The sequence below is a fragment of the Octopus sinensis genome, linkage group LG3 (assembly GCF_006345805.1).
Source record: "Octopus sinensis linkage group LG3, ASM634580v1, whole genome shotgun sequence".
Lineage (NCBI taxonomy): Eukaryota > Metazoa > Mollusca > Cephalopoda > Octopoda > Octopodidae > Octopus > Octopus sinensis.
Window position 1 is genome coordinate 160,882,419 of NC_042999.1, and position 27,500 is coordinate 160,909,918.

A 27,500-nucleotide genomic window follows, 5' to 3' on the forward strand; every position below is an offset into this window, starting at 1 on the left:
GAATCCGAAAATAATTTTTTTCTTCTGAACAAATTATTATATCTATATTGTATAGAGGGCATTATTACACATAAATGCCTCACACTAGGAGGGACAGAGTCATTACTACCAAAATTATACTAATCATACCCAAATGCAGTTTTTCAAAGCAAGACATTTAAAAATGAATTATGTTCTGTATCACCGTGATTTCACATACAACTTGCGTCTAATGATCGTCAGCAGAACTGATTCTGAATACATCATAAATAAACTAACCTTACGTAGCGAAGACGAACAGACAACTGCTCTCTCCGGCCAAGCACATGGAATGTTTATAAATCATATATCCGGTAAATGGCGGGCTTTTTACGAACTGCATGTCGGGTAATGAAAAGTATTTCGGAATAAGTTTAACAATTAAGGATAATCTCTTAATAAGGGATCTTAACAAGAAATTATCAGGTAGCTAGCGTGAAAACCTCATAAAAGAAAAGAATCCGAAAATAATTTTTTTCTTCTGAACAAATTATTATATCTATATTGTATAGAGGGCATTATTACACATAAATGCCTCACACTAGGAGGGACAGAGTCATTACTACCAAAATTATACTAATCATACCCAAATGCAGTTTTTCAAAGCAAGACATTTAAAAATGAATTATGTTCTGTATCACCGTGATTTCACATACAACTTGCGTCTAATGATCGTCAGCAGAACTGATTCTGAATACATCATAAATAAACTAACCTTACGTAGCGAAGACGAACAGACAACTGCTCTCTCCGCCAAGCACATGGAATGTTTATAAATCATATATCCGGTAAATGGCGGGCTTTTTACGAACTGCATGTCGGGTAATGAAAAGTATTTCGGAATAAGTTTAACAATTAAGGATAATCTCTTAATAAGGGATCTTAACAAGAAATTATCAGGTAGCTAGAGTGAAAACCTCATAAAAGAAAAGAATCCGAAAATAATTTTTTTCTTCTGAACAAATTAATTATATCTATATTGTATAGAGGGCATTATTACACATAAATGCCTCACACTAGGAGGGACAGAGTCATTACTACCAAAATTATACTAATCATACCCAAATGCAGTTTTTCAAAGCAAGACATTTAAAAATGAATTATGTTCTGTATCACCGTGATTTCACATACAACTTGCGTCTAATGATCGTCAGCAGAACTGATTCTGAATACATCATAAATAAACTAACCTTACGTAGCGAAGACGACAGACAACTGCTCTCTCCGGCCAAGCACATGGAATGTTTATAAATCATATATCCGGTAAATGGCGGGCTTTTTACGAACTGCATGTCGGGTAATGAAAAGTATTTCGGAATAAGTTTAACAATTAAGGATAATCTCTTAATAAGGGATCTTAACAAGAAATTATCAGGTAGCTAGCGTGAAAAGATTAAGAGATTATCCTTAATTGTTAAACTTATTCCGAAATACTTTTCATTACCCGACATGCAGTTCGTAAAAAGCCCGCCATTTACCGGATATATGATTTATAAACATTCCATGTGCTTGGCCGGAGAGAGCAGTTGTCTGTTCGTCTTCGCTACGTAAGGTTAGTTTATTTATGATGTATTCAGAATCAGTTCTGCTGACGATCATTAGACGCAAGTTGTATGTGAAATCACGGTGATACAGAACATAATTCATTTTTAAATGTCTTGCTTTGAAAAACTGCATTTGGGTATGATTAGTATAATTTTGGTAGTAATGACTCTGTCCCTCCTAGTGTGAGGCATTTATGTGTAATAATGCCCTCTATACAATATAGATATAATTAATTTGTTCAGAAGAAAAAAATTATTTTCGGATTCTTTTCTTTTATGAGGTTTTCACGCTAGCTACCTGATAATTTCTTGTTAAGATCCCTTATTAAGAGATTATCCTTAATTGTTAAACTTATTCCGAAATACTTTTCATTACCCGACATGCAGTTCGTAAAAAGCCCGCCATTTACCGGATATATGATTTATAAACATTCCATGTGCTTGGCCGGAGAGAGCAGTTGTCTGTTCGTCTTCGCTACGTAAGGTTAGTTTATTTATGATGTATTCAGAATCAGTTCTGCTGACGATCATTAGACGCAAGTTGTATGTGAAATCACGGTGATACAGAACATAATTCATTTTTAAATGTCTTGCTTTGAAAAACTGCATTTGGGTATGATTAGTATAATTTTGGTAGTAATGACTCTGTCCCTCCTAGTGTGAGGCATTTATGTGTAATAATGCCCTCTATACAATATAGATATAATTAATTTGTTCAGAAGAAAAAAATTATTTTCGGATTCTTTTCTTTTATGAGGTTTTCACGCTAGCTACCTGATAATTTCTTGTTAAGATCCCTTATTAAGAGATTATCCTTAATTGTTAAACTTATATTTACATACATATACTCTTTTACTCTTTATTCTTTTACTTGTTTCAGTCATTTGACTGCGATAAAATGTTACCAATTTGAATATAGAATTTAACAGAATATGCATGAAATTGAGTTTATAATACTGAATTTTGACATGCAGTAGTGTAACTAGAATTTAAACCACCAGAGGTAGACCTCCACCTCTATTCACCTTCTTTTAGTCATATTAGTAAAGATACAGATAATAGCACAATATGATACTCATGTCTTAACTAAACTGAAATGGCTTTAATTAGAAATAACTCTCGAGCTCTTCATACCAAATGCAAGTCTCTTTCTGTCATACATTTTAGCAACTTTCGTTAGTACTGTATTTTCTGGCATACAAGTCAACGCAGTATGGAGTGTAATCATTCAAACACCATCATTATCTTTCCAAATCTTGCTGTGTTTCACATAGTCTTTATGGTTCTCCAAAGTTGTCTTGGTGTCAAAGTCCACCTGCCTATTTTAGCTGCAAATTACGTCCAACTTGTATGTTGGAAAATACGGTTTTCAATATCATTTTATTACGTAATTATAAATTTTTCATTTTATTGAAGAATACATTTGAATCTTCATTACATATTTCAGGTGTTCTAACAGATTTAACTGGGACCTATAACTTGGCCATGTACATATTTGGAGGTGTTAGTATATTTTTTAATATTTTGTTACTAATACTTTTAGTAAATCAGTATCTCAAAGATAACGAAATAAACTTGAAACTGTTTTAAATGTGTTTTTGTATATTTTTAAAAAATTCAAGTTTTTGTATATTTAAAAAAAATTCAAGCATGGCCAAATTATTTAGAACTTCATTTTGCAAATATGAGATCCTGTATATGATTCCAAAGTATAAAATCTTGGGCAAGTGTCTTTTACCATAGTAAAAGTTTTATGAGGTGAAATTTTTGTAGACCAAAACTGTTTGAAAGCCTGTGTAATATACTTTACCTGTAATTCAAAGAGCCAACTTTATCATACAGTTTCACACTAATTTTGCCTGAAAATTGTATTTAGAGTATACATACCTGTGGAATATTCGCATGCTAATTCCATGATTAGGCCGTTCCATTGATTGAACAATTGGAACTTTCAGCTCTGAAAATAATGGAGATCCACTGACATTTTTACAATTTCTATTTTTACACAATATTTTAAAAATCGTATATTATATTTTTATATTTATTTTGTTTTTAAATAATAAAACAATTTCCATTATTGCATTTTGTTTGTTTGTTGACTTGTTGAGATATAGTCATATGCATGAAGAATTTTTCACTCTTAACCATAAACCAGTTCTTTGAAACAAAATCCCCCATGGATCTGGTTTGAGTTGCACAGATGCTTCTTTGCCACACTCACACAGCTTGTGGTTGGCACACGAGAAGCTTACACCAATGAAGTTGTTGTTCATAAAAAATAAAGACATGTTGAAGCTAACTTCTGTTTTACAATTCTTACCACCTGATGTCATCATCATCATCATCATCGTTTAGCATCCACTTTCCATGCTAGCATGGGTTGGACGGTTCAACTGGGGTCTGTGAAGCCAGAAGGCTGCATCAGGCCCAGTCTGATCTGGCAGTGTTTCTACGGCTGGGTGCCTTTCCTATCGCCAAAATATAATGTTTTTATTTTTAACCCAAAACCGTAGGTAAATGAAGCTAAAAATATTGTGAAAAGATACAAAGACCCTTTCTCTCCTAACCCTGTTAGTCTCTACCCCACCACGTTTTCTCAACAATAAACCTGTGTAACTCCAACGAGAACTGTCTTAAATCCTGATAAACAGTCTAACCTTTGCTGGTATGGCAGATTGATTGATCTCTCCTATCACTGGGTCCACCTATTCAACCCATACCATTACCACTCTCCTTCATACTAATCCCTCACATTACTTCTCCTCTCTCCTCTGTAACCATTACTCCCCCACCCAACACTGTTCCCTCTGTTATTCTCTCCACTACCATCATCTCGCAACAAATATGTTTCATCCATCATGGAAGCTGTTTTTTTGCCTTGCAAGTTACAAGATGACCCCCCCCTCTCAGTGTTGGTGTCACAAAAAGTATCTTGTACACTGTGTGATTAGTAATTGATTTGAGTAATGACAATGCAAGGTTTGAGCGGAAGGCTCTTTAGTCATGCTGATGGCAAAACAACCTCTACAGTGCTGGTGCCATGAAAAAATACATCCTGTATACTCTGTAAAGTAGTTGGTGTTATGGAAGGTATCTAACCATTGAGACCATGCCAAAAATATGCCATTGGAGCAAGACATGGTCTTCTGGTCTGTTGAACAGTCCTCCCTATGGCAGCTTGGAAGGTGGATATAAAATGATGGTAATCATAATATAAAAATATGCATGATAAAAGATGAAAATAATCAGAAAAGAAAGAAGTTTAAACAAAATTTGTTTTTTATTGAAATATTCAGTTTGATTCTGTGATATAAATCTTTTTTTTTTGAGACAAAATATTAAAACTATAATACATAATAAAAATAGTTTTTTTTTCTGATATTGAGTCATTAGAGTTTGTTAAAATTGTTTCATATATTTAAATTCTAGCCCAAAAATTTATAATAGATATCAATCTTGAATCCTACTACTTACTACATGTCTCAAAATATGACTGGTACTAAATTATGAAAACATAACACGAAAATTAGCAACAAAAGTATTTTTGGTACTTAATAATAATAAAATAATTGATATAATACAAAAAGAAAAAAAAAAAAAAATTTATGTTGACACAAGGTAGGTTTCTTTTTTCTTTGATAGAGGAGACTGCATAATCTACTGAACCCCCCCACCACCACCATACAGCTACTGCTTATTTTATCAATTTCTGGAAGGATGAAAGGCAAGTTTAGCATTTGTGGGATTAGATCTTGTAACTAAATATCATAATGTATATAGCCTTGTGCACTACTCCCCTGACCATCACCACTGCCTTTAGAATATTGATTTCTATTTTTGGCACAAAGTCAACAGTTTCATGGAAGCAGATAATCGACTAGTACTTATTTTATCAACCCTGAGAGGATGAAAGGCAAAGGTGACCTGTGAACTCAGAAGTCAGACGAAGTGCTGCTAAGCATTTTGCCTGGCATGCTAACGATTCTGCTATTTCACTACCTTTAGAACATTAAAAACAATTTTTTAAAATATACAAATAAAAAGATATAACTAAAAAGCTAATAAAAAAAAATCCTCGCTACAGTTTTGACAAATTATATGCAAAGAAAGATATATAAATTTTATTCAAAAGAATCTTAAAAAAGTGAAAAATTGAAAAAAAAAACCTTAGTTTTTATCTTGTTTGGTTTTATTTTTGTATCTTTTTTTAATGGATACCTTATTTAAATTGGTAAAGTTCTAGCTAAGCTGAAGCTGGTGTTGGTTTTGCTGGATCTCATTAATAAAATGCTAAGAAATAATCTTTTATATTTAAAGCTTGGTTTCATTAAACAAAGTATCTTTGTTACAATACAAACAAATTAGTAAGAGTAGATGATGTAGCAGTGTGGTGATGATGCTAATAATTATTATTCTACAATGTAATTTACATTAAATTAATTGCAATTAATCATTAAACACAGGTAGAGGGTGGGAGAATATATTCATAAATAATTTTGCTGTACATTTTAAAAATATACATGTACTAGCAGTATCGCCCGGCGTTGCTCGGGTTTGTAAGGGAAATAACTATATAAGCATTTTTAGAGATGTAAAGTATAATAGCCATCTCAATATGGCTAACCACAAAGGGGGGGGGGGTACTGTAGCTTTTTATGTTCTGAGATTTAATAATACATTTTTAGAGAGTTACTTCCCTTATATAATAGCAAAAAAAATGCATTAAAAATGGGAAAAATTGATGGTAAATTTTTTTTTAAATCGTAGACTCATCGTAGACGCGCGCTGATACCCAGAAGGGCTCGATATGAATCACGACTATAAGATACCCGCTTTTGGTTACACTGCACTGCAAAATGTGGGAGTAGTTAGGAATCTAAATCGTAGGAGACAGACACACAACTTCACTTTTATATATAAAGCTATCACACATTTCATGGATGCAATTCAGTAAAGCGGTGTCACATAATTCATCCAAGTAATACAATTTTTGAAAAGTTGTTGGTAATAACATTATTAAATTCTGGGAAAACAGCAAAAGCCAACTCAGAACACTACCAATTTTCCAATTTTACTAATGTAAACATTCCTCTGTTTCAAAGAACATTGTGATCTATGGGCTAGAACTAAAATATGTGAGAAATAAACAAATTTGGCTCATGATGGTTTAACCATGGGTAGGGTCCTTTTTTCTTCTGCCTGAAATGTTAGAACAGACCTCTTTACAGAGCAAACTATTTTCTTTCTAAAGTAATTAGTTAATTACAATTATTAATTACACAACTATTTTTAGGGATCAAATTTGTGAAGAACAGTGTATTGAAGAATTCTAAATAATTGATACTATATATATATTTATGTAAGAGAATAATTTCAGGAATAAGTTGCCTCAAGCAAGTCTGAAGGATTGTATTCTCTTGCTCTCTGAGTTGTGGCTTTGTTTATTGTCTAGCTCCAGGTCATCCATGACCAAGCAGATCTACAATTAGAGGAATCCCAACTATGACTGTCACGCCTTTTTTCTGGAGAAACTGTATCTAGAACTACATTATTCAATGTGTTTTTTTTAATGCATTTTATGATTGTAGGGTGTGATTTGAGAAAGATTAAGCTACAATTTCTAGCAAATCAAAAGATCAGTAGAGGATCCCTGATTAGATTGTCTAACACTTTACGTTATGTAATTAGTTAAGTCATATACTTCTAATTGTCTAGAAGCCATACTACTGCTAAATGTATTACTGTGATTACATTTAAATCATTCTAACAAGGCCAATAATAGCTTCTGGCACTTGGCTAACTAAAGAGTTTCAAAGCATCATAAAATAATGGATTGCAAAGTTAAAAGATCATGATGCTATTTAATGTTTTATGAAGACAACAATTTGACTTAGCTGTAGATGGAAGGATTAAATAATTTATAAGACTGTAGAACAATTTATCACAATAGTATTACAAATCTAGATAAATAATAGTCAAATAAATCATGGATTCCTAATGGTCTAAACAATTTACAGAAGCTATACTTCTGCAAAACAAAGAATCACAAAAGTAATAATAAAGTCCATTGAATCATTGATTGTTTAAGAGAACACAGAAACAAAGATAAATATAGAAGAAAGAAATAAGAATTGCTAAAGATGTAATTGTTTAATAGTTTTTGAATCTTTTATGTAACCAAAATTTTAACTGTAAATAATTCAAGCAATTAACAAAACAAAGCTTGTTAAAAGTCAAAGGATGAAGCAACTGATCACTGATGATATTTGGATAAATTCTTCAGTTATGAGGTATGAAAATTTTTGGTGTTTCTCAAAAGAAACTACAGATTGTTTTAAATATGTTCATTCTAAATTTCTTTTAAAATATGTGGTTCCATCATATAAAAAAATAAGTGGAAAAGGAGGGAAGATTTTAAAAGATTTTGAACATAAAATTCCTAAAAATTCTTTGGTAATTGAAACTGGTAATTTACAAGTCCTTACAAAGAGAAGGATCATGTGAACGTCCTGAACGTAATTCACACAACAAATCATGGCGACAGCTGCCAGAACATTCTCCATTATTTACTGACTTGAACTTGTACCTGGAAAACAAAAATCAAATTAAAATCAGATCATTTCGAAAAGAGGCTCATGTATAAAAATCTTTGTACAAAAAAGATTGTTTGGTATTGCACATTATTTAACCCTTTCATTACCAAACCGCCCAAAAAAGATTTTGGTTAATGTGACCAAACCCGCCCAAATTTACCTATTCATATTTAAATGAGAATATCAGAGCAAATCTCTTTAGTACATTCGTGAAAACACGTGATTATGCTTCGTAAACAGTTAATCTACAGTTTTGTACAACGATCGACGAGTAATTTTAATTCCCTGAATTTTGGGAGATTTTTTTCCACATTTTTTTCAGCATCGATTTTTCTTCAACTTTGAAAATGGATAGGAGTTTCATGTTATCAAGCATTGATTCCGAATTGGAAAATTTGTGAAACAAATACTGGGTACTGTTGTGGATTTAGTTTTTATACAGGGAAACTAATGTTAGTCAGCATGGCTTAGGGTATGATGTGGTCTGGAAGTTATTGTTTGAAGCGATCAATGCGGAAACAAACTTACGCAGAATGTAAACAAACACAAAATGGGGGTTCAAATTTCGGAAAATTTGTGAAGCAAATACTGGGTACTGCGTGGATTTAGTTTTTATACAGGGAAAATAATGTTAGTCAGCATGGCCTAGGGAACGATGTGGTCTGGACTTTATCACTTCCATACCATAACCAGGGCCGTATATTATTTTTTGACCGATTTCTTTAGTTCGGTCAAACTTACGGTGGATTCCAGTATTTCACTTTATTCCACCTTTATGGTACACCTGTTGTGCATTAAATTCAACTGATGATATAGTGATGTGCACAATTCTTCTTTATCAAGATTTTGTTGCATACCCATTTGAATATTAGCTGATGATTCATTTTCTATGGTGATGTTTAAACAAAATTTTAATATTTTTACCTTTTGCTCAATTTAAAATTTTAATATTTTTACCTTTTGCTCAATTTACCTGGATTTACCTGTAATTAAAGTCACTTTGAGACAAAAGTTATGCAATAGAATTGATTAAGAACCCTGTCTTTAATTATGTTCCAAATATCACATTAATATGTTGATAAGTAAAAAAGTTACAGTTATTTAATGAAACAAGCCTAGATTCATGATTATTTTAGAATTTAATTGAAACTCATGAGGGGTGTATTTTGATCAGAAATATAGTAACGAAAGGGTTAAGGGTGAACATAGTTTAATCATTAAAGTACATTTAATGTACAGCTCATGAATTTTAACTAGCTAATTTAATCATCATCATCATCGTTTAACTTCTACCTTCCATGCAGGCATAGGTAGGATGGTTGACAGGAGCTGGTCAGGGAGAAGACTACCCCAAGATATTGTCTGTTTTGACAGGGCTTTTACGGCTAGATGCCCTTTCTAACACCAACCACTCTGCTGAGTGGACTTTTTACATGGCACTAGCACAGATGAGGTCAGTTTTGGCATGATTTTTACAGCTGGATGCCCTTCGAAATGCCAACCACTTTACAGTGTGGAGTGGATGCTTTTTACATGATACCAGCACTAGCAGGGTCACCAAGTAACTTACAAGACAAGGAATTTTGAGAGGGGGCAGGGGGAATTGGATGAGGGGATCTTGTGTTAGATGGTAAAAGATTAGAGTGTGACAGAGACAGAGAGGCAGAAACAGGTGTCTTGCTATAACAGGGGGCATTGGAGGAGGTGATCCAGTGTCAAATGTTGAAATAGTGGCAGAAACAGGTGTCTTGCTCTAGAGGAGGTACATGGTTACCTGGCAAGAGAGAAGAGAGAGGTATAGAGAAAGAGGACAGAAACAGGTGTACTGATGTAAAGGAGATATTCGGTTCCACACTCTCTATCTGCTGGTCTCTAAAGAAGCTAAGAGTAGAGGAGTGGCTTGTTGGTGTTGTACAAGCCATGTAAGGTGAGAATTGGCCTTGAATACAGTTATGAATTTAGTGTACAAGTTGGAGTTTATCATGGATCAGTTCTTAGTCCACTCTTATTCATCATAGTTCTCCAGGCCATAACAGAAGAATTCGAAATTGAATACTCATGGAACTGCTATAGCTGATGACCTTGCTCTTATTGCAGAATCTGAAGCAGAAGTGGCAAAGTTCCAGGTTTGGAAACAAAACCTGGAATTAAAGGGCCTTAAAGTTAACCTAACAGAGACTAAAGTTGTTAGCAAGAAGGCAGATAAGACTCTCTTTCTGTCAGGTATATGTCCCTGCTCAATATGTAGGAAAGGAGTGGGAAGTAATGCCATTTGCTGCACCAAGCGTAAGCTATGGATGCATAAGAGATGCAGTAGAATCGCAGGTAGGTTAACAGATAAGGTCATACATTTCTTTCTAGTGTCCACTTTTCAAGTGGAAAAATCCAGATATGTTGACCCTTTAGCATTTAAATCAACCATATCTAGCTCAAATATTCTACCTGTTTTATTTTAAAATTGGCCTGATTTGGCCTCTTGCACCTACCCTACAATGTCATTCTAAAAATAAGCAATCACATCATTGAAATCTCAAAGCTATGAGATGATGCATGATTAATTCAAAATAATGTGAACAAATAAGCATTTCATTCGACAGAGAAATCTGAATGCTAAAGAGTTAAACATAGACATACCATCATACTGAACATACTACTGAATCTACATTTCATGAGGCATGTGGCCTAGTGGTTAGGTTACAGTTCGACTCTTGGATCAAGTAGCACATGGCATCCTTGAACAAGGTGTTCATTTTATGTTGCTTTAGTCTACTCAGCAGAACATGAGTAACAGTGAGCAGCTGGAGCTCAACCTTACAACAGATTGGCATGCAATTCTGCATGTCAGTCCGTTGTATGAAGCATTTAGGTGAGTGAAAGTAAAAATCATAGTCACCTTGTCTTGTAAATCTGTATAAGTGTGTCCCATGATCAGAAAGGTACAAGGCAGATATTTTTAGGTTACAGTTCTCATTAAACGAATACTTCAGCTATTATTATTATAAGGAGTTATAGTTGTTTCAGTCATTGGACTGCAGCCATGCTAGGACACCACCTTGAAGAGTTCAGCTGAACAAACCAACCCAAGTACTTATTTTTTCCAGCCAGGTACTTATTCTATCAATCTACTGAATCACTAAGTTACAGTGATATAAATAAACCAGCACTGATTGTCAATGTGGTGGGGAGCATAAACACAAACACACACACACAAATGGCAGGCTTCTACACAAATTCACCCACAAGGTATTGGTCAACCTGGGGCAGTAAGCAGAAGACACTTGCTGCAGCAGTGGAATTTGAATCTGAAATCATATAGATGCAAAGCAAGCTTCTTAACCACCCAGTAATGCCGGCACCTTAATATACATAATATCATTTCAATTGATTTTCCCAAGTTTGCACAAGTAAGATGGCTTAATTGTAGGAACAATACTCTTTTACTCTTTGACTTGTTTCAGTCATTTGACTGCGGCCATGCTGGAGCACCGCCTTTAGTCGAGTAAATCGACCCAGAGACTTATTCTTTGTAAGACTAGTACTTATTCTATCGGTCGCTTTTGCCGAACCGCTAAGTGACAGGGACGTAAACACACCAGTATCGGTTGTCAAGCAATGCTAGAGGGACAAACATATATATATATATATATATATATATTATATATATATATATATATATATATATATATATATACGACAGGCTTCTTTCAGTTTCCATCTACCAAATCCACTCACAAGGCATTGGTCAGCCCGGGGCTCTAGCAGAAGACACTTGCCCAAGATGCCACGCAGTAGGACTGAACCTGGAACCATGTGGTTGGTTAGCAAGCTACTTACCACACAGCCACTCCTGTGCCTATAGTTTTTTTTTTTTTTTTTTTACATATAGATGTTCTTCCTAGTTAAAGTAGATCAAGCAGTTAGATATAAAATCTGCACTTATGACCATATAACCAACATCTCATCACCATAACCTTACATGCCATTAGTATCTAAATTTGGTGATCCCTGATAGAATATTTTGATTACTATTGGATAAGCTTGCAAAGTGGCTGACCATTCTACAGACATGAATACTCTTAACATAATTATCAGGTGGAACCAGTATGACATAAGGCTGGGTTTTTGGATTACTCCTGTTCTACCATAGCTTTAGGCTGACTAATGTCTTGTAAGAGGAATATGGGAAATGGTAACCGATGGTTACTTATAGCATCCCATGGTGCTTTGATGAGTATATATATATATATGTATATTATATATATATCGTGATCACGTGACCGACCAGGCTATCATATGTTTCTACACATCGCTGGCCACAATGCGCTTCGCATTGTTTTAGCCTTCGAATGACGCCACCCCACTGGCTAAGCGAGCAGGCCAACAGAAGAAAGAGTGAGAGAAAGTTGTGGCAAAAGAGTACAGCAGGGATTGCCACGCCCCCCCTCACCTGCCGGAGCCACGTGGAGCTTTAGGTGTTTTCGCTCAATAAACACTCACAATGTCCGGTCTGGGAATCGAAACCGCGATCCTATGACCACGAGTCCGCTGCCCTAACCACTGGGCCATTGTGCCTCCACATTATATATATATATATATATATATATATATATATATATATATATATAAAAATTAATTGTTATCGCCATATTAATATGGCATTCTTATAGATATAAGAATAATCGCTGCCATGGTCAGCTCCATGAGGCCACCGCCATCAAGATAGCTATTGATACACGATCTGTATCCATTATAACCTTCGAACAAAGTTAATCCTCTTTCTATCTTTAGTGATCATGTTCACAACAGCCATAAATATGATCACCAACAAGACAGATTTAACTCTGTAAAGTAATATATTGCCAACAACACATAAAATGATAATAACAGCACATTTTACTTCTTGAAGTACTTATTCTGTATATGAAAATTTTGTTCTTACAAACAAAGACAAGAAAGAGAGAAAGAATGAATGAATAGATATATTTATGTGTGTGTGTATGTGTGCACATATAAAAGCAACAAGTGAAATGTCCTCAACTCTGCTCAAGAGGGCAGTAACTTTGAATAAGAACTGACTCAAACCTGTTCAATCCATGCTCGTATGAAAAGCAGATATGAAATAATGATGAGGAGGAAAATTAGTAAAGCTAGATATATATGCTTACTTGTTAAAAAGTTGCAGTATTGTTGCATTTTTTCCCATGATCTTAATCAAGTTATTCCAGCTGTCGGGATTTAAATTTGGTAAATTGTAGGTTTCCTGAAACACATTACAATATATTATAATTTGGATATCTTAAATAATCAAAATTAAGAATATAAAAAGGAAGAAACAAGGAAATGAACAGCTAAAAAAATAAAGATAATGTCCAGTTATTCAATTTATAAAGGCATATGACTCAGTGGTTAGAATGTTGGGCTCATAATCATGGGGTAGGGAGTTTGATTCCTCAACTGGGCTGTGTATTGTGTTCTTGAGCAACACACTTTATTCCAGTTCACTCAGCTGTGAAATGAGTTGTGATGTCACCAGTGCCAAGCTATATCGACCTTTGCCTTTCCCTGAGATAACATCGGTGACATGGAGAGGAGAGGCTGGTATATATGGATGACTGCTGGTCTTCTATAAACAACCTTGCCTGGGCTTCTGTTTTGGAGGGTTATTTTCTAGGTGCGAATCTATGGTCATTCATGACCGATGGGATTCTTTATTATTCATTTCATATCCACTTTGTCAAGGTGGTTACAGCATTACTTGATGGAAGCACTCCGTTGGTTACGACGACGAGGGTTCCGGTTGATCTGAATCAACGAAACAGCCTGCTCGTGAAATTAACGTGTAAGTGGCTGAGCACTCCACAGACACGTGTACCCTTAACGTAGTTCTCGGGGATATTCAGCGTGACACAGAGAGTGACAAGGCCGGCCCTTTGAAATACAGGTACAACAGAAACAGGAAGTAAGAGTGAGAGAAAGTTGTGGTGAAAGAGTACAGCAGGGATCACCACCATCCCCTGCCGGAGCCTCGTGGAGCTTTAGGTGTTTTCGCTCAATAAACACTCACAACACCCGGTCTGGGAATTGAAACCGCAATTCTATGACCGCGAGTCCGCTGCCCTAACCACTGGGCCATTGTGCCTCCACGCAGCATTACTTAATTAGGGTCACAATATGAATATTTAGGCCAACTGGAGAACATAAATTCACCATTGCAAATCAATTAAACATTCATCACACTGTTTTTACAGCTATTATAGTAGTTAGCTGTAGCTACCCATGGCACCCATTAACAATCATGAGTTTAACCAATGATATAAAAGCATCTTGGCTTTAAAAACAAATGATTAAGTTGTTGAGTGGTAAAATGACACCTTACCAACTTAGGCCAGTTGTGAGTCTTTAAACTTTATTATCCACTAGCAGTATCGCTCGGGTTTGTAAGGGAAATAACTATATAAGCATTTTTAGAGATGTAAAGTATAATAGCCATCTCAATATGGTTAACTACAAGGGGGGGGTGTTACTTAGGTTTTTACGTTCTGAGATTTAATAATACATTTTTAGAGAGTTACTTCCCTTATATATGCCAAAAATGCATTAAAAATGGGAAAAATTTAATGGTAAATTTTTTTTTAAATCGTAGACTCATCGTAGACGTGCGCTAATACCCAGAAGGGGTCGATATGAATCACGACTATAAGATACCCGCTTTTGGTTACACTGCACCGCAAAATGTGGGAGTAGTTAGGTATCTAAATCGTAGGAGACAGATAGCACACAACCTCACTTTTATATATAAAGATTTAAAAAATGATAATGTAAATAACATTGTGTATTAGACAATATATTTAGCATAAAGATGCTTTACACCAGGCATTTTCAACTACTATACCATGATACATGTGTTTCTATGTACAGACTATGGGCATGCCACAAATGTTTGGGGCCAAGTTGGAAAATGCCAGGATATTTAGAAAACTGCTTTTAATGCAACACACTGGTGCATGTGCATTCTTTTGCAGTAAGTTTTAAAATGTGTGTGCATCTGTGTTTTAACAATTTCAATATTATTTTTTATGTATATACTAAACCTGTCGAGATTTTCTAGCACTTTTAGCCCTTAAGCATTTTAATTAATATTCTACACATTTCATGTTCAAACTAGCAATATCCAGCCGCTCACACCTACCCTACAATGTCATTCTAAAAATAGACAGTTACATCACTGAAATCCCAAAGCAATGAGATAATGTATGATTAATTCAAAACAATATGAAATAAAAAAGTATTACATTTGACAAAGCAATCTGAATGTTAAAGGGTTAAGGCATTGGATTGTAAAAAGTTGAAGATCAGTTTTAGAAATAAGTAGAAATAATAAAACTTAAGAGGTCAAACAATTTTTTTTTTTTTTTTCAGTTTTTAAAAACATGCTACTTGTAGGCAAATGAAAATTTTGGTTACACTGCACCGCAAAATGTGGGAGTAGTTAGGTATCTAAATCGTAGGAGACAGACACACAACTTCACTTTTATATATAAAGATTTAAAAAATGCTCATGTAAATTTCAGATAGCTCACAAAGAAAACTTTGACAAACTTCATAAAACCTAACAATCTTTAAAAATCTCTCATGATTATAATCAATTTGAGTGTATTAGAATAAATCCACTTACTTTGGCACTATATTCTTTCTGCCATACAGGGTTGTCGTTAATGTTTGCTGCAGTTAAGTTAAGCAAGTAATTCTCATGGTTCAGTACAGCCTGAAAGATGCATGAAATAAACTTAAAATGTTAATACTGACATCATCATCATCATCACCATCATCTTCATCATCACCATCATCATCATCATTATCATCACCATCATCATCATCATCATCATCGTCATCATCGTCATCGTCATCATCATCATCATCATCATCATCATCTTCATCATCACTCAATGTCTGTTTTCCAGGCTGGGACGAGTTGAACAGTTTGACAGGATTTGGCAAGTTACTGTGCCAAGTTTCAATGTCTGCATTTGGCATGGTTTCTATGGCTGGACACTCTTCCTAATGCCAACCACTTTTCTGTGTATATTGAGTGCTTTTAAGTGGTACTGGCACCAGCGAGATCACTGAATAACTCACAAGACAAGACACCTCTACGGAGTGGGGAGTAGTATTGAGGGATGTGGTTCTGTGCCAGGTGATGAAAGGTTTAAAGTACGACAGAGACAGAAACAGGTGTCATGAGCAGGGGAGACGCATGGCTACTCCAACTGGAGAAGGAAAAGGATAGTGGTGAAGATGTGTCACGGCATGTCCTCAACTTACAGGAAGGTGAATAGAAGTGATATGGTGAGTGTGGAAGGAGAGCGGCAGAATGATAGAGGGAATGAAATATAGAAGAAAATGCAATGATTGATGAATGCAGGTGAAGGTGTGAATATGAGTTGTAGGTGAGGGTCAGGGAAGTACTTGGTGGCAGCAAAAATGATGTGAAGTGTGTGTGGGATTTGAAAGAGATGCATAGTGCCATGGATGAAGTTAGATGTACATAAGAGTGGAAATAGTGGGAGATGAACAAGGATAATGGTCGGGGAGGGAGCTGTCGTTTACAAAATGAAGGTGTACAGGTAAAAGGAGATGTTGAGGGAGTGTTCAGTGGAAAATGAGGTGGTTAGGGAAGATAGAGAGAATGCATGAGATGAAGGAAGAGACAGCAGAGAGTGTGAGAGGTAGGGGGATGAAACATGCTAGGGTAAGGGTTAGGGTTAGGGTTAGGGTTCAGCTCTCGCAATTACAACAGCTGAGTGAATAGTGCCCCAGTCAGAAGAGTGCAGGGTGGGTTTTAAGAAGATAAGTTGTGGGGTGGGGGTAGATTTGATGGAGACAGATTGGGTGCAGCATAGACATAAGTGATATGTTTTTAGGGCTTTGCTTTTGCCTAGATCAGTGGTTTTCAACCAAGGTTCCGCAGAGCCTTAGGATTCCGCCAATACAGTCCAGGGGTTCCGCAAGAAGTTACAAAACTGCTAAAATCGGCAGTAATATTTAATTCTCCTGTGCAGATATGTGTGCATAAGACATAAATTATTGCACAGGGGTTCCTCGAGCCAGTGGAATGTTTCCTTGGGGGTTCCACTCCAGCAAAAAGTTTGAACAGCACTGGCCTAGATAGACAAATACTTTTCAGTGCAGTAAATCACCAATCTGCTCATCTCGTTATCTCCAGCAGACACACAACAGCTATCCCCACTATCATTATCATCACTATTTAAAACCAAAGATGTTATCAACCAATCATTTTCATCATTTGATTATTCTCCACTCACATCCAAGTTGCCCACACCGTTTCTACCAATTCCAGCAACAAAAGGAATTTAGTTCTTTAGTTAAGACCAATATTGTTCAGGCCACAGTCACAAAAAGATGCTTCAAAAGTATTTGATACAATAAATACTGAAATTCCTCATAAATAGAAAAAGGGATTCCCAACCTAGGATCAGCTGTTCCAAAGAGAAGTGTGTGTGTGAGGTGGTGGTGGTAGTGTGTGTGTGGTGAAGCAAATGATGTGGATCTGTGAGCAGTTTTCAAAAATTTCAAAGGCTGCAGTTACATATATCATTCAACTGAGAGATAAAGTGGAGGAATTAGTTTGCTATCAATAGAAAGGCTAATTAAGTGGATAAACCATTCAGGAGTCTGGGGATGTGTGAGAACTTTACTTAATTAAAAAGTGGTTGTTGATAAAAAAAAGGTTGTGAATCACTGAAATAAGAATAACCTAAAGAGAAGTAAAATATCCCCATTTATTGATTCATCAACACAATTACTTCTAATTAGCTTCCCACATTAAATGTATTAACACTAACTTTTGTCTTTTTATGTGAAAAGCATCTCTAAATTCATTCTCCAAAGAACTCTTATTTTCTACACCTTCATTGGTAAATTTACTTAATAATTCTCTCAACACTTTTGCAGCAAACACAATAAAGTCACTAACGAGCACAAGTCATTGATTGATTTTTAAAAATTTTTCACTGCATAATCAATACTATTTAAATAGGTTATAAATAATTATTTTTAATTTAGGAACAAGGCTAGCAATTTTGAAGGGAGGGGCTTGGGTGATACCATCTGAGTACGTCACTGGTACTTTATTTTACCAAACCTGGAAAGATGAGAGGCAAAGCTGACATAAGCAGGATTTGAACTCAGAACACAACGAGCCAGAGTATTTTTTTGTCCCAACATATTAAAAATTCTGCTGGCTCACCACCCTTATATTGGTAAGAATATAAATAGCACATACCGTTAATTCACTTATTTATGAACGAATGATACATAGATATAACAGAACCAAACACTAGTCTTCTGAATTAGACAAGTCTATTAGCAACACAGTAATTAAAGTGACAGAAGGAAAAAAAAATTACTTTTTACAGAAAATCGACAAATTTGAAATTTTCTTTTCAATTTCCATTTTTTGAGATAATAACTGATAAAAATATAACTTTATGCAAATCCAGAACCAGCAGATTAACATCCAAGATTAACATCAGAGAAACTTTGCTCTGTGTAGCTACTTGACTATCTAGTAATAGCAACCAAATTTCCCTCAAACCACAGCCAACTCCCTGTAAATGATTATGTCTAGAATATTTTTGATCTTTTGTCTGCTAGTTTAGTACACATCATCATCATCGTTTAACGTCCGTTTTCCGCGCTAGCACGGGTTGGACAGTTCGACCGGGGTCTGGGAAGCCAGGGGCTGCACCAGGCTCCAGTCTGATCTGGCAGAGTTTCTACAGCTGGATGCCCTTAATAATGCCAACCACTCCGCGAGTGTAGTGGGTGCTTTTTACGTGCCACCTGCACAGGTGCCAGGGGGGTCCGGCATTGGCCACGATCGGTTGGAGCTTTTAACGTGCCACCGGCACGGAAGCCAGCCAAGGCAGCGCTGGCAATGGCCACGTTCAGATGGTGCTTTTTATGTGCCACCGGCACTGGAGCCAGTTGAGGCATCATCATAATTTAACTTCCGTTTTTCCATACTTGCGTGGATCAAACACAGTTCATTTGAATTAAAGATGTAGACATTAACTTAACAAAACCATGGAAACCAATTTAAAAACTCTCCATAAAACTTACCCATGAGCTTGTTGGATATGGACCATCAATATCATAAATACGATAACTTGGATTGACAGCTTTGTTGAAAATGTAAGGTGTAATGCTACCAGCTATGTAGGCAACATTGACTGGACGTTTCATATCACTCACATCATAAAACACTTCAAAGCTATCCATGTGAGTGTGTCCAAAAAACTGTGCTGCTACTGTACTTTCATATCTGAGGAAAACAAAATGAGTAATGAAATTGTTAGTATATTAAATACATACATTGTTAAAGTAGTATATATATACATATATATATATATATATATATTAATTGTTATCGCCATATTAATATGGCAGTCTTATAGATATAAGACTAAAGCTGTCGCTGATTAGCTCCATGAGGCCATCGCCTTAAGCTAGCTATTTGACACACAAACTGTGTCCATTATAACTGTGTGGTAAGTAGCTTACTAACCAACCACATGGTTCCGGGTTCAGTCCCACTGCATGGTATCTTGGGCAAGTGTCTTCTGCTATAGCCCCGGGCCGACCAATACCTTGTGAGTGGATTTGGTAGACGGAAACTGAAAGAAGCCTGTCATATATATATATATATATTATATATATATATATATATATATGTGTGTGTGTGTGTTTATATGTTTGTGTGTCTGTGTTTGTCCTTCTAACATTGCTTGACACCTGAAGCTGGTGTGTTTACATCCCCGTAACTTAGCGGTTCGGCAAAAGAGACCAATAGAATAAGTACTGGGCTTACAAAAGAATAAGTCCCGGGGTCGATTTGCTCGACTAAAAGGCGGTGCTCCAGCATGGCCGCAGTCAAATAACTGAAACAAGTAAAAAGAAAAAAGACAAAAATAACATTATAAGCACTGATTTGAGGCAGTGGACATAGTTTTTTTTTATCTTTCTTTTTTAAGCCTCAAATAAAATCACAACAGTTTCTTCTATCAATGTTGCATTGTAATTTATTCTTCTTCAATTTTTCTGTTATTTCTCTCTTTTCTTCTTGGACTTGCACTTTCCTCTTTTTTGCTCTTCTTGTTTAGTTTCTCATTTCTTCTCCCCAACCACTTGTTTATATGCTTTACTCTCTGACACATATCCCTACCTTTATCACATTCCTCTTGTCCCTCTATGTACCTCACTAACTTTCTTCTCTTACAGAATAAAAGAACATTTCTTTTGACTAGAGTTGTATTCTAATTATCCTTTTTTATTCTCCTCTAACTTCTCATCTCCTACAACTCCCACCTTCTTTCCCTTATTCTCTTGTTCACGCCATCCTTACACGCAACAGCATCTCACACATACCCTTGCACAGACTTCTATCACACCCTCCATATTCCTCTTGCCTTCTCTTTTACATCCGCTCCCATTTCTTTAATTCACGTTTTCCATACACACACACACACACACACACACACACACAATACAGTTATGTACTTACACCAGGTTTACACCCCCACTAACTCATACCACTACACTTCTGCACTTGCACTCCTCTATACACATATTGCAGAAAGCTACACACATCCTTATATCCATCTTAAAATGTGGATATACAATCACACAGACACAGTCACCCCTCCTCCCTTCCTAATTTGACCCATAAAACAGCATTTCCACCTGACTCCTAACCCCTCAACCATTTATTTCTTACCTTTCTTTCCAACCACTTTTCCTCCTTCTCACTCCTACTCTACTTTTCTTCTGATGAAGGATATTGCCTTCCCCTCTATAACCCCTTTCCTGGCAAAGTTGAGTTATCTTGTCTTTGCCCAATTTTTCTTTTACAGAGTGTGGCGAGTAAACTTGTCCAAAATATATAATTTCAAAAACAGCAACAGACGAGTTTATACATCAATCCTTGGTTTTTACCTTCCCAGATGTTGAGCTCAGAAGATGACAATGAGTATGAACCTTCTATTAGAAGCTTGGGTACATCAGATGAGAGTGCAAGCTTGTCTGATAATGTCTATTCTCTCTCAAGTGAGGGGGAGGAGAAGGATAGACGAATTTGGTGCCGACATGTGGTGTCAGAAGAATGCATGCTTCCTCCACCACCACCACAATTCCCATTCACGGGAAATCCTGGAATACCAATTGATCAAGACACAGCTGATATGACTTCTTTGGATTTTTTCAGTCTTTTTTGTGACAACAGAATTATTGATTGAGTTGTGGATGAAACTAACTGCTTTGCTGAACAAACTGGAAAAAGAGATTGTATGTGGCATGCTGTAACAAAGACAGAAATTTGTGTGATTTTTGCCTTGAAAATGCTTGGGGGTATTGTGAAAATGCCAGATCAAGAAATGAACTGGTCGAAAGATGAAATACTTGAAAGACCAATTTTTTGGAAGCTGATCAGTTTGAAACACGATAATAAGATAAAACAGTGTCTTCTTCATTTTGTGAATGATGAAACTTTTGATGCAGAAACACATCCCAACCTAAAACTGTATAAAGTTTATGATGTTTAGTGAGAACTTTATGAAGTGTTATACCCCTAACCAAGATTTATCAATAGACAAAGGCTTTATGCTGTTCAAGGGAAGGTTAGGATGGATTCAGTGCATACCTCTAAAAGGTAGGAAGTTTGGAGTGAAGTATTTTTTTTGTGTGAAGCAAAGACTGGATATGTGTATAGAGTAATCATTTATGTTGGCAAAGGAACACAGTTTGATTCAGAATATAGTGAATATCCCAGGAGTTCTCGTGTTGTGTTGTCTCTGATGAAGCCTTTACTTGGTAAAGGTTATTGTGTTACTGTGCGTAACTTTTACACTAGTCTGCAATTAGCTGATACTCTGGTTAGTCATGACACCGATATTTATAGAACTCTGTTTGAATAGAAAGAAAGTGCTTGAAGAGCTGAAAAGGGCAAAATTGAAAGAAAGGGCAAGTTGCAGCGTTTCAGAGAGGTAAGGTAACGACTCTTCGATGGAAGCACAAGGATGTTGCAATGCTTTTAATCATTCACAACTCCACTATGAAGGATGTTGAGACAAGATAAGAGCCTGCGAAGAAATCAACAGTTGTATATGATTACAAATTTACAATGGGTGTAGTCGACAAGGTGGACCAACAACTAGTAGATTATCCCATCACACAGAAATGGGGAAAGAAATATTACAAGAAAGTCTTCTTCCAGTTGATGGATCTTATGGTATGGAATTCTTACATATTGTACAATGTAGCAGTCACTGAGGCAGGGAAAAATCCCCTCACACACCTAAAATTTCGTATGTAGATTATACGAGATATCATTGCAAAATATGGGGCAGATTTACAATCTACTAAAGTAGTAAGGAGACTTTCGACTTCACCAGAACATTCACATTTTACACCAAGGCATTTTCCAATGGAAGTCCTAGCAACAGAAAAAAAGACAAATCCAACAAGAAAATGTGCCATGTGTCGTCTGAAATGTGGCCATAGAAGGAAACCAATCAGGAAGGAATCATGATGTATGTGTAAACTCTGTAATGTACCTTTATGTGTAGTACCATGCTTTGAAAAATTCCATACCAAATAATCATTCATAAAATGCTAGAGAAAGTAAGATATATGGGAAGAGGTAAATTAAATGATAAAATAAATACAGTATTTTATTTACATTTACTTTTGGTTGTGAAAATTGAAAAAAATAAATATATGAAAAAAGATTTTTGAGAAGACATGCTAACAGAATGAGTAAAATAGATGTGTAATTTCCCTTTACTTTGATAAAGTTGAGAAAACAAAGCAATAAATAAAAAAAAAAATATGAGAAGATGAGTTACATTTTTTTTGCTGAAAATGGTATCTTCAAAGTAAAATTTCAAGTAAAATATTGGAAATAGATTAAAAACTAAAGTTATTTCTATAATCAGCATTAAAAATACTATTTAAAAAAAGCAATAAAAAATTCGTCTGAAAATGAAACATTTTCTCCAAAAAAAGTTGCTGGGGAAGGGATTAGAGTGTTAAACTAATTCAAAATTTGTAAAAATTTGTCCCTCCTGTGCTGTCTTTTTTTTTCGTGTGTGTTTCTTCACTACATTTACAATATATCTTTTATCTTTTACTTGTTTCAGTCATTTGACTGTAGCCATGCTAGAGCACCACCTTGAAGGGTTTTAGTTGAACAAATTGACCTTAGGACTTATTATTTTTGAAGCCTGGTACTTATTCTATCGGTCTCTTTTGCCAAACTGCTACACTACAGTGCCATAAACACACTACCACCAAATGTCAAGTGGTGGTGGAAAACAAACACAAACACAGAGACACATGCACACATAGTTATATACATAAATATATACATACACACACACACACACATGACAGACTTCTTTCAGTTTTTGTCTACCAAATCCACTCACAAGGCCTTGGGTGGCCCAAGACTATGGTAGAAGACACTTGCTCAAGTTACCATGCAGTGAGATTGAACCCTGAACCTTGTGGTTGAGAAGCAAGCTTCTTACAACACAGCCACACCTGTGCCTATTATATATATATATATTATATATATATATATATATATCTGAAACCCCCTTCGGTCATGACACTAACCATGGGATTGCACCTAGAAAGTTACCCTCCCAGGCACAAGTCCAGGCAAGGTTGTTTATGGAAGACCAGCAGTCGCCCATGCATACCAGCCTCCCCTCTCCACACCACCAGTGTTATCCAAGACGAAGGCAAAGGGTGATACTGCTTGGCACCAGTGACATCACAACTCATTTCTACAGCTGAGTTAACTGGAGCAACATGAAATAAAGTGTCTTGCTCAAGAACACAACACACAGCCTGGTCCGGGATTCGAGCTCACAACCTCATGATCGTAAGCTCGACACTCTAACCACTGAGCCATGCGCCTTCATATATATATACACACACACACAAACAGGTTTCATTCAGTTTTCTACCAGCAAATTAATTCTGAAGGCTTTGATCAGGCTGGGGCTACATAAGAAGACACTTGCCTAGGACTGAATCTGAAACCATGTGGTTGGGAAGCTAGCTTCTTAACCATACATGCATGCCTGCAAGTATGTTTATCATATAAATATAAATATACAAACACACATGCACAAACACATATATATGTACTAGCAGTATCGCCCAGCGTTGCTCGGGTTTGTAAGGGAAATAACTATATAAGCATTTTTAGAGAGTTACTTCCCTTATATAAACCGAGCAAAAAATGCATTAAAAAAACGAAAAAATGATGGTAAACTTTTTTTAAAACCGTAGACTCATTGTAGATGCGTGCTAATACCCAGAAGGGCTCGATATGAATCACGACTATAAGATACCGACTTTTAGTTAAACTGCACCGCAAAATGTGGGAGTAGTTAGTAATCTAAATCGGAGGAGACAGACTCTCACACTCACAACTTCAGTTTTATATATAAAGATATAAACCCAGACAAATGCACACAAAAGTGATAGGTTTCTATACTTTTACATACAGAATTACACAAAGATAAAGGAATTTCAAATAGAACATATTTCAGTTGAGTGAAGAGTTAGTGTAATGAGTGTAAGTCACAGTTTAGTATCACATGACATTAAGCACACACACACACAGACACACACACACACAGACAGACAGACACACACACACACACAGACACACACACACTGTTGGAGACATTGGAAAGTAAAAAGTTGATGTGTTGCTGTATTATATTTTGTATTATCTCTGTAATTATGTTTAAGTTGTTGGCATTTAAATTTGGTTAAGTCTAGAAGAGACAATAACTGTTAGCATTTATTTAATCAAAATATAAGCGTAGTGTTACCTGGATATAATTTTGTAATAGTTGTTACTCCAAGCCTTCAAACAATCGTCGCATCCTGGAGGTATATGGCCAATTATATGGACCTATAAACAGAAGAATGGTAGTACAAGTGAAGTTGTTTTAACTGGGCATATCATCATCATCATCATCAGCAACAACAACAACGCTTAATGTCTATTTTCCATGCTGGCATGGGTTGGGCAGCTTGACAGGAACTGGAAAGGCCAGAGGCTGCACCAGGTTCCATGGTCAGTTTTTGCTTGGTTCTTGTGGCTGGATGTCCTTTCCTAACACCAACCACTTTACAGGGTGTACTGAGTACTTTTTATGCAGCACAATCACCGGTGCTTTTTATGTAGTACCAGCACACACACTAATGCTTTTTATATGGCACCTTAGTTTTAGGATGTCAATTTTGTTGTGGTGGGTGGGTCTTCAAGAGTACAGGAATGCACCACATATCTCAATCATCTTGAAATGAAGAAATTAAACAAAGAGGTAAATAAGAGATTTTACTTACTTTTTCCTTTTTGTCTTCAGCTTTTTGAAGGACATTAATGAGCCATGATAGTTCATTGTTTGGGTCAGTCATATTAATCAGGAGCCACCTAACGACAAAAATGTATTTCAGTTAAAATTTGAACACTAAATATATCACAACAATGTCTTTCTATTATAGGAACAAGGCCTGAAATTTTGAAAGATGAAACTAGTTGATTGCATTAATCAACCATAAAAGGCAAAGCCAACCTTGGTGGAATCTGAACTCAGAGTGTAAACATGAAATGCCACTAAGCATCTTGTCCACCATGCTAATGACTTTGCCAGCTGACCACCACCAGTTCTGTTGTCACTGTGAGACTATCTTCTCCTAATTCTTGCAGCAGATGTTGGATAAGGCTAACAGAAGATGATCTGAAAGTGACAACAGAATCATCATCATCATCATTATTATTATTATTGAGTGCATACCATCAAAGTGACACTGGGGTACAAATATATGAAGCCCAGTATACCCATCATGACTACCTGTCTGATAAGGGTACACCAGGCACATGCATCACAACCATATGTGCACGGCATGGTGATCTCATATCAAGATAAATAGCACAAGACCTTGCAGGTGGGGCCCAATTAGAATTTTCTTCTGGTCAAGTAACCCATCCTGCTCAAAAGGTCCCTGAATAAGGGTTGTTTAAGGATGTTGAACGAAACACCCATGTTTCCAGAGGTGAATTATTCAAACCCCAATGAATCCCTCTCAACACATGGCTATGATGCTCCCCCATTATTATTATTATTATTATTATTAATATTAATATTAATATTATTAAGGCGACAAATGGGCAGAATCGTTAGCATGCTGGGTGAAATGCTTAGAGGTATTTCACCTGCTGGTATGTTCTGAGTTCAAATTCCACCAAGGTTGACATCCTTTTGGGGTCAATAAATTAAGTACCAGTGGAACACTGGAGTCGATGTAATCGACTAGTCCTATCCCCACCAAAATTTCAGGCCTTGTGCCTTTAGTAGAAAAGATTATTATTGTTATTATTATCACCTACATTGTTAACCTGCAGAAAAGTGCCATCCTGTATTTTGCAGGAAATTTGAGGAAGATTCTTGAGAGTAGCTTTGTTGTCATCAAACCTTTTCAATAATAATAATAATAATAATAATAATAATGATATATATTTGTCCCCGTGTCACTTTGATGGCATGTGCTGTTCTCTCAATAATAATAATAATAATCTTTCCAGTCCACACTGTAAAGTAGTTGGCATTTGGAAGGGCATCTGGCTGTAAAAGCCATGCCAAAACTGACCTCGCCTGTGCTTGTGCTACATTAAAAGCACTAAATCCAGTCTGCTGGGTGGTTGGTGTTAGGAAGGTGTAAAAACCCTGCCAAAACAGACACAAAAATCTGGTGCAGACTCCTGCCTGGCCGGTTCCTGTCAAACTGTCCAACCCATACCAGCATGGAAAGTGGATGTTAAACAATGATGATGAGGATGATGATGACTATAGGTACAAGACCTGAAATTTTCTAAATGGGGCTAAGTCAATTACATTGACCCCAGTGCTCAACTGGTACTTATCTTATCAACTCTAAAAGAATGGAGGGCAAAGTTAACCTCGGTGGAATCGAACTCAGAATGTAAAACCTGAATACTTACTGCTTACTATTTCGTCCAGCACAGTAACAGTTCTGTCAGTTCATGGCCTTAATAATAAACTACTACTACTACTACTACTACTACTACTAATAATAATAATAATAATATGGCTTCAAATTTTAGCACAAGGCTAGCAAAACAGGTGATGATGGAAGCAAAGTAGGCCTTGAGGGAATCTGAACTCGCAATGTAAAGACAGACAAAATGTCGCTAAGCATTTTGCCTGGTGCATTAATGATT

General features: G+C 36.0%; 2 protein-coding genes across 2 annotated transcripts in view; one reads left to right on the top strand and one right to left on the bottom strand.

Moving 5' to 3' along the window:
• The window catches only part of LOC115209951 (monocarboxylate transporter 4-like), a 50,891-nt gene extending 47,241 nt beyond the window's left edge, over window positions 1-3,650 (top strand). The window contains exon 7 of the mRNA XM_036501569.1: window positions 3,010-3,650. Within this exon, the coding sequence (XP_036357462.1) occupies window positions 3,010-3,152 (143 nt within the window). The 3' untranslated portion in view covers window positions 3,153-3,650. The remainder of the gene's footprint in view (window positions 1-3,009) is intronic.
• Window positions 3,651-6,855: 3,205 nt separating this feature from the next.
• LOC115209625 (sphingomyelin phosphodiesterase) overlaps window positions 6,856-27,500 on the bottom strand; it is a 92,661-nt gene continuing 72,016 nt past the window's right edge. The window contains exons 9-14 of the mRNA XM_029778076.2: window positions 25,604-25,691; window positions 25,084-25,166; window positions 19,298-19,499; window positions 15,831-15,920; window positions 13,321-13,415; window positions 6,856-8,148 (exon numbers count right to left, since the gene is read on the bottom strand). Of these exons, the coding sequence (XP_029633936.1) occupies window positions 8,034-8,148; window positions 13,321-13,415; window positions 15,831-15,920; window positions 19,298-19,499; window positions 25,084-25,166; window positions 25,604-25,691 (673 nt within the window). The 3' untranslated portion in view covers window positions 6,856-8,033. The remainder of the gene's footprint in view (window positions 8,149-13,320; window positions 13,416-15,830; window positions 15,921-19,297; window positions 19,500-25,083; window positions 25,167-25,603; window positions 25,692-27,500) is intronic.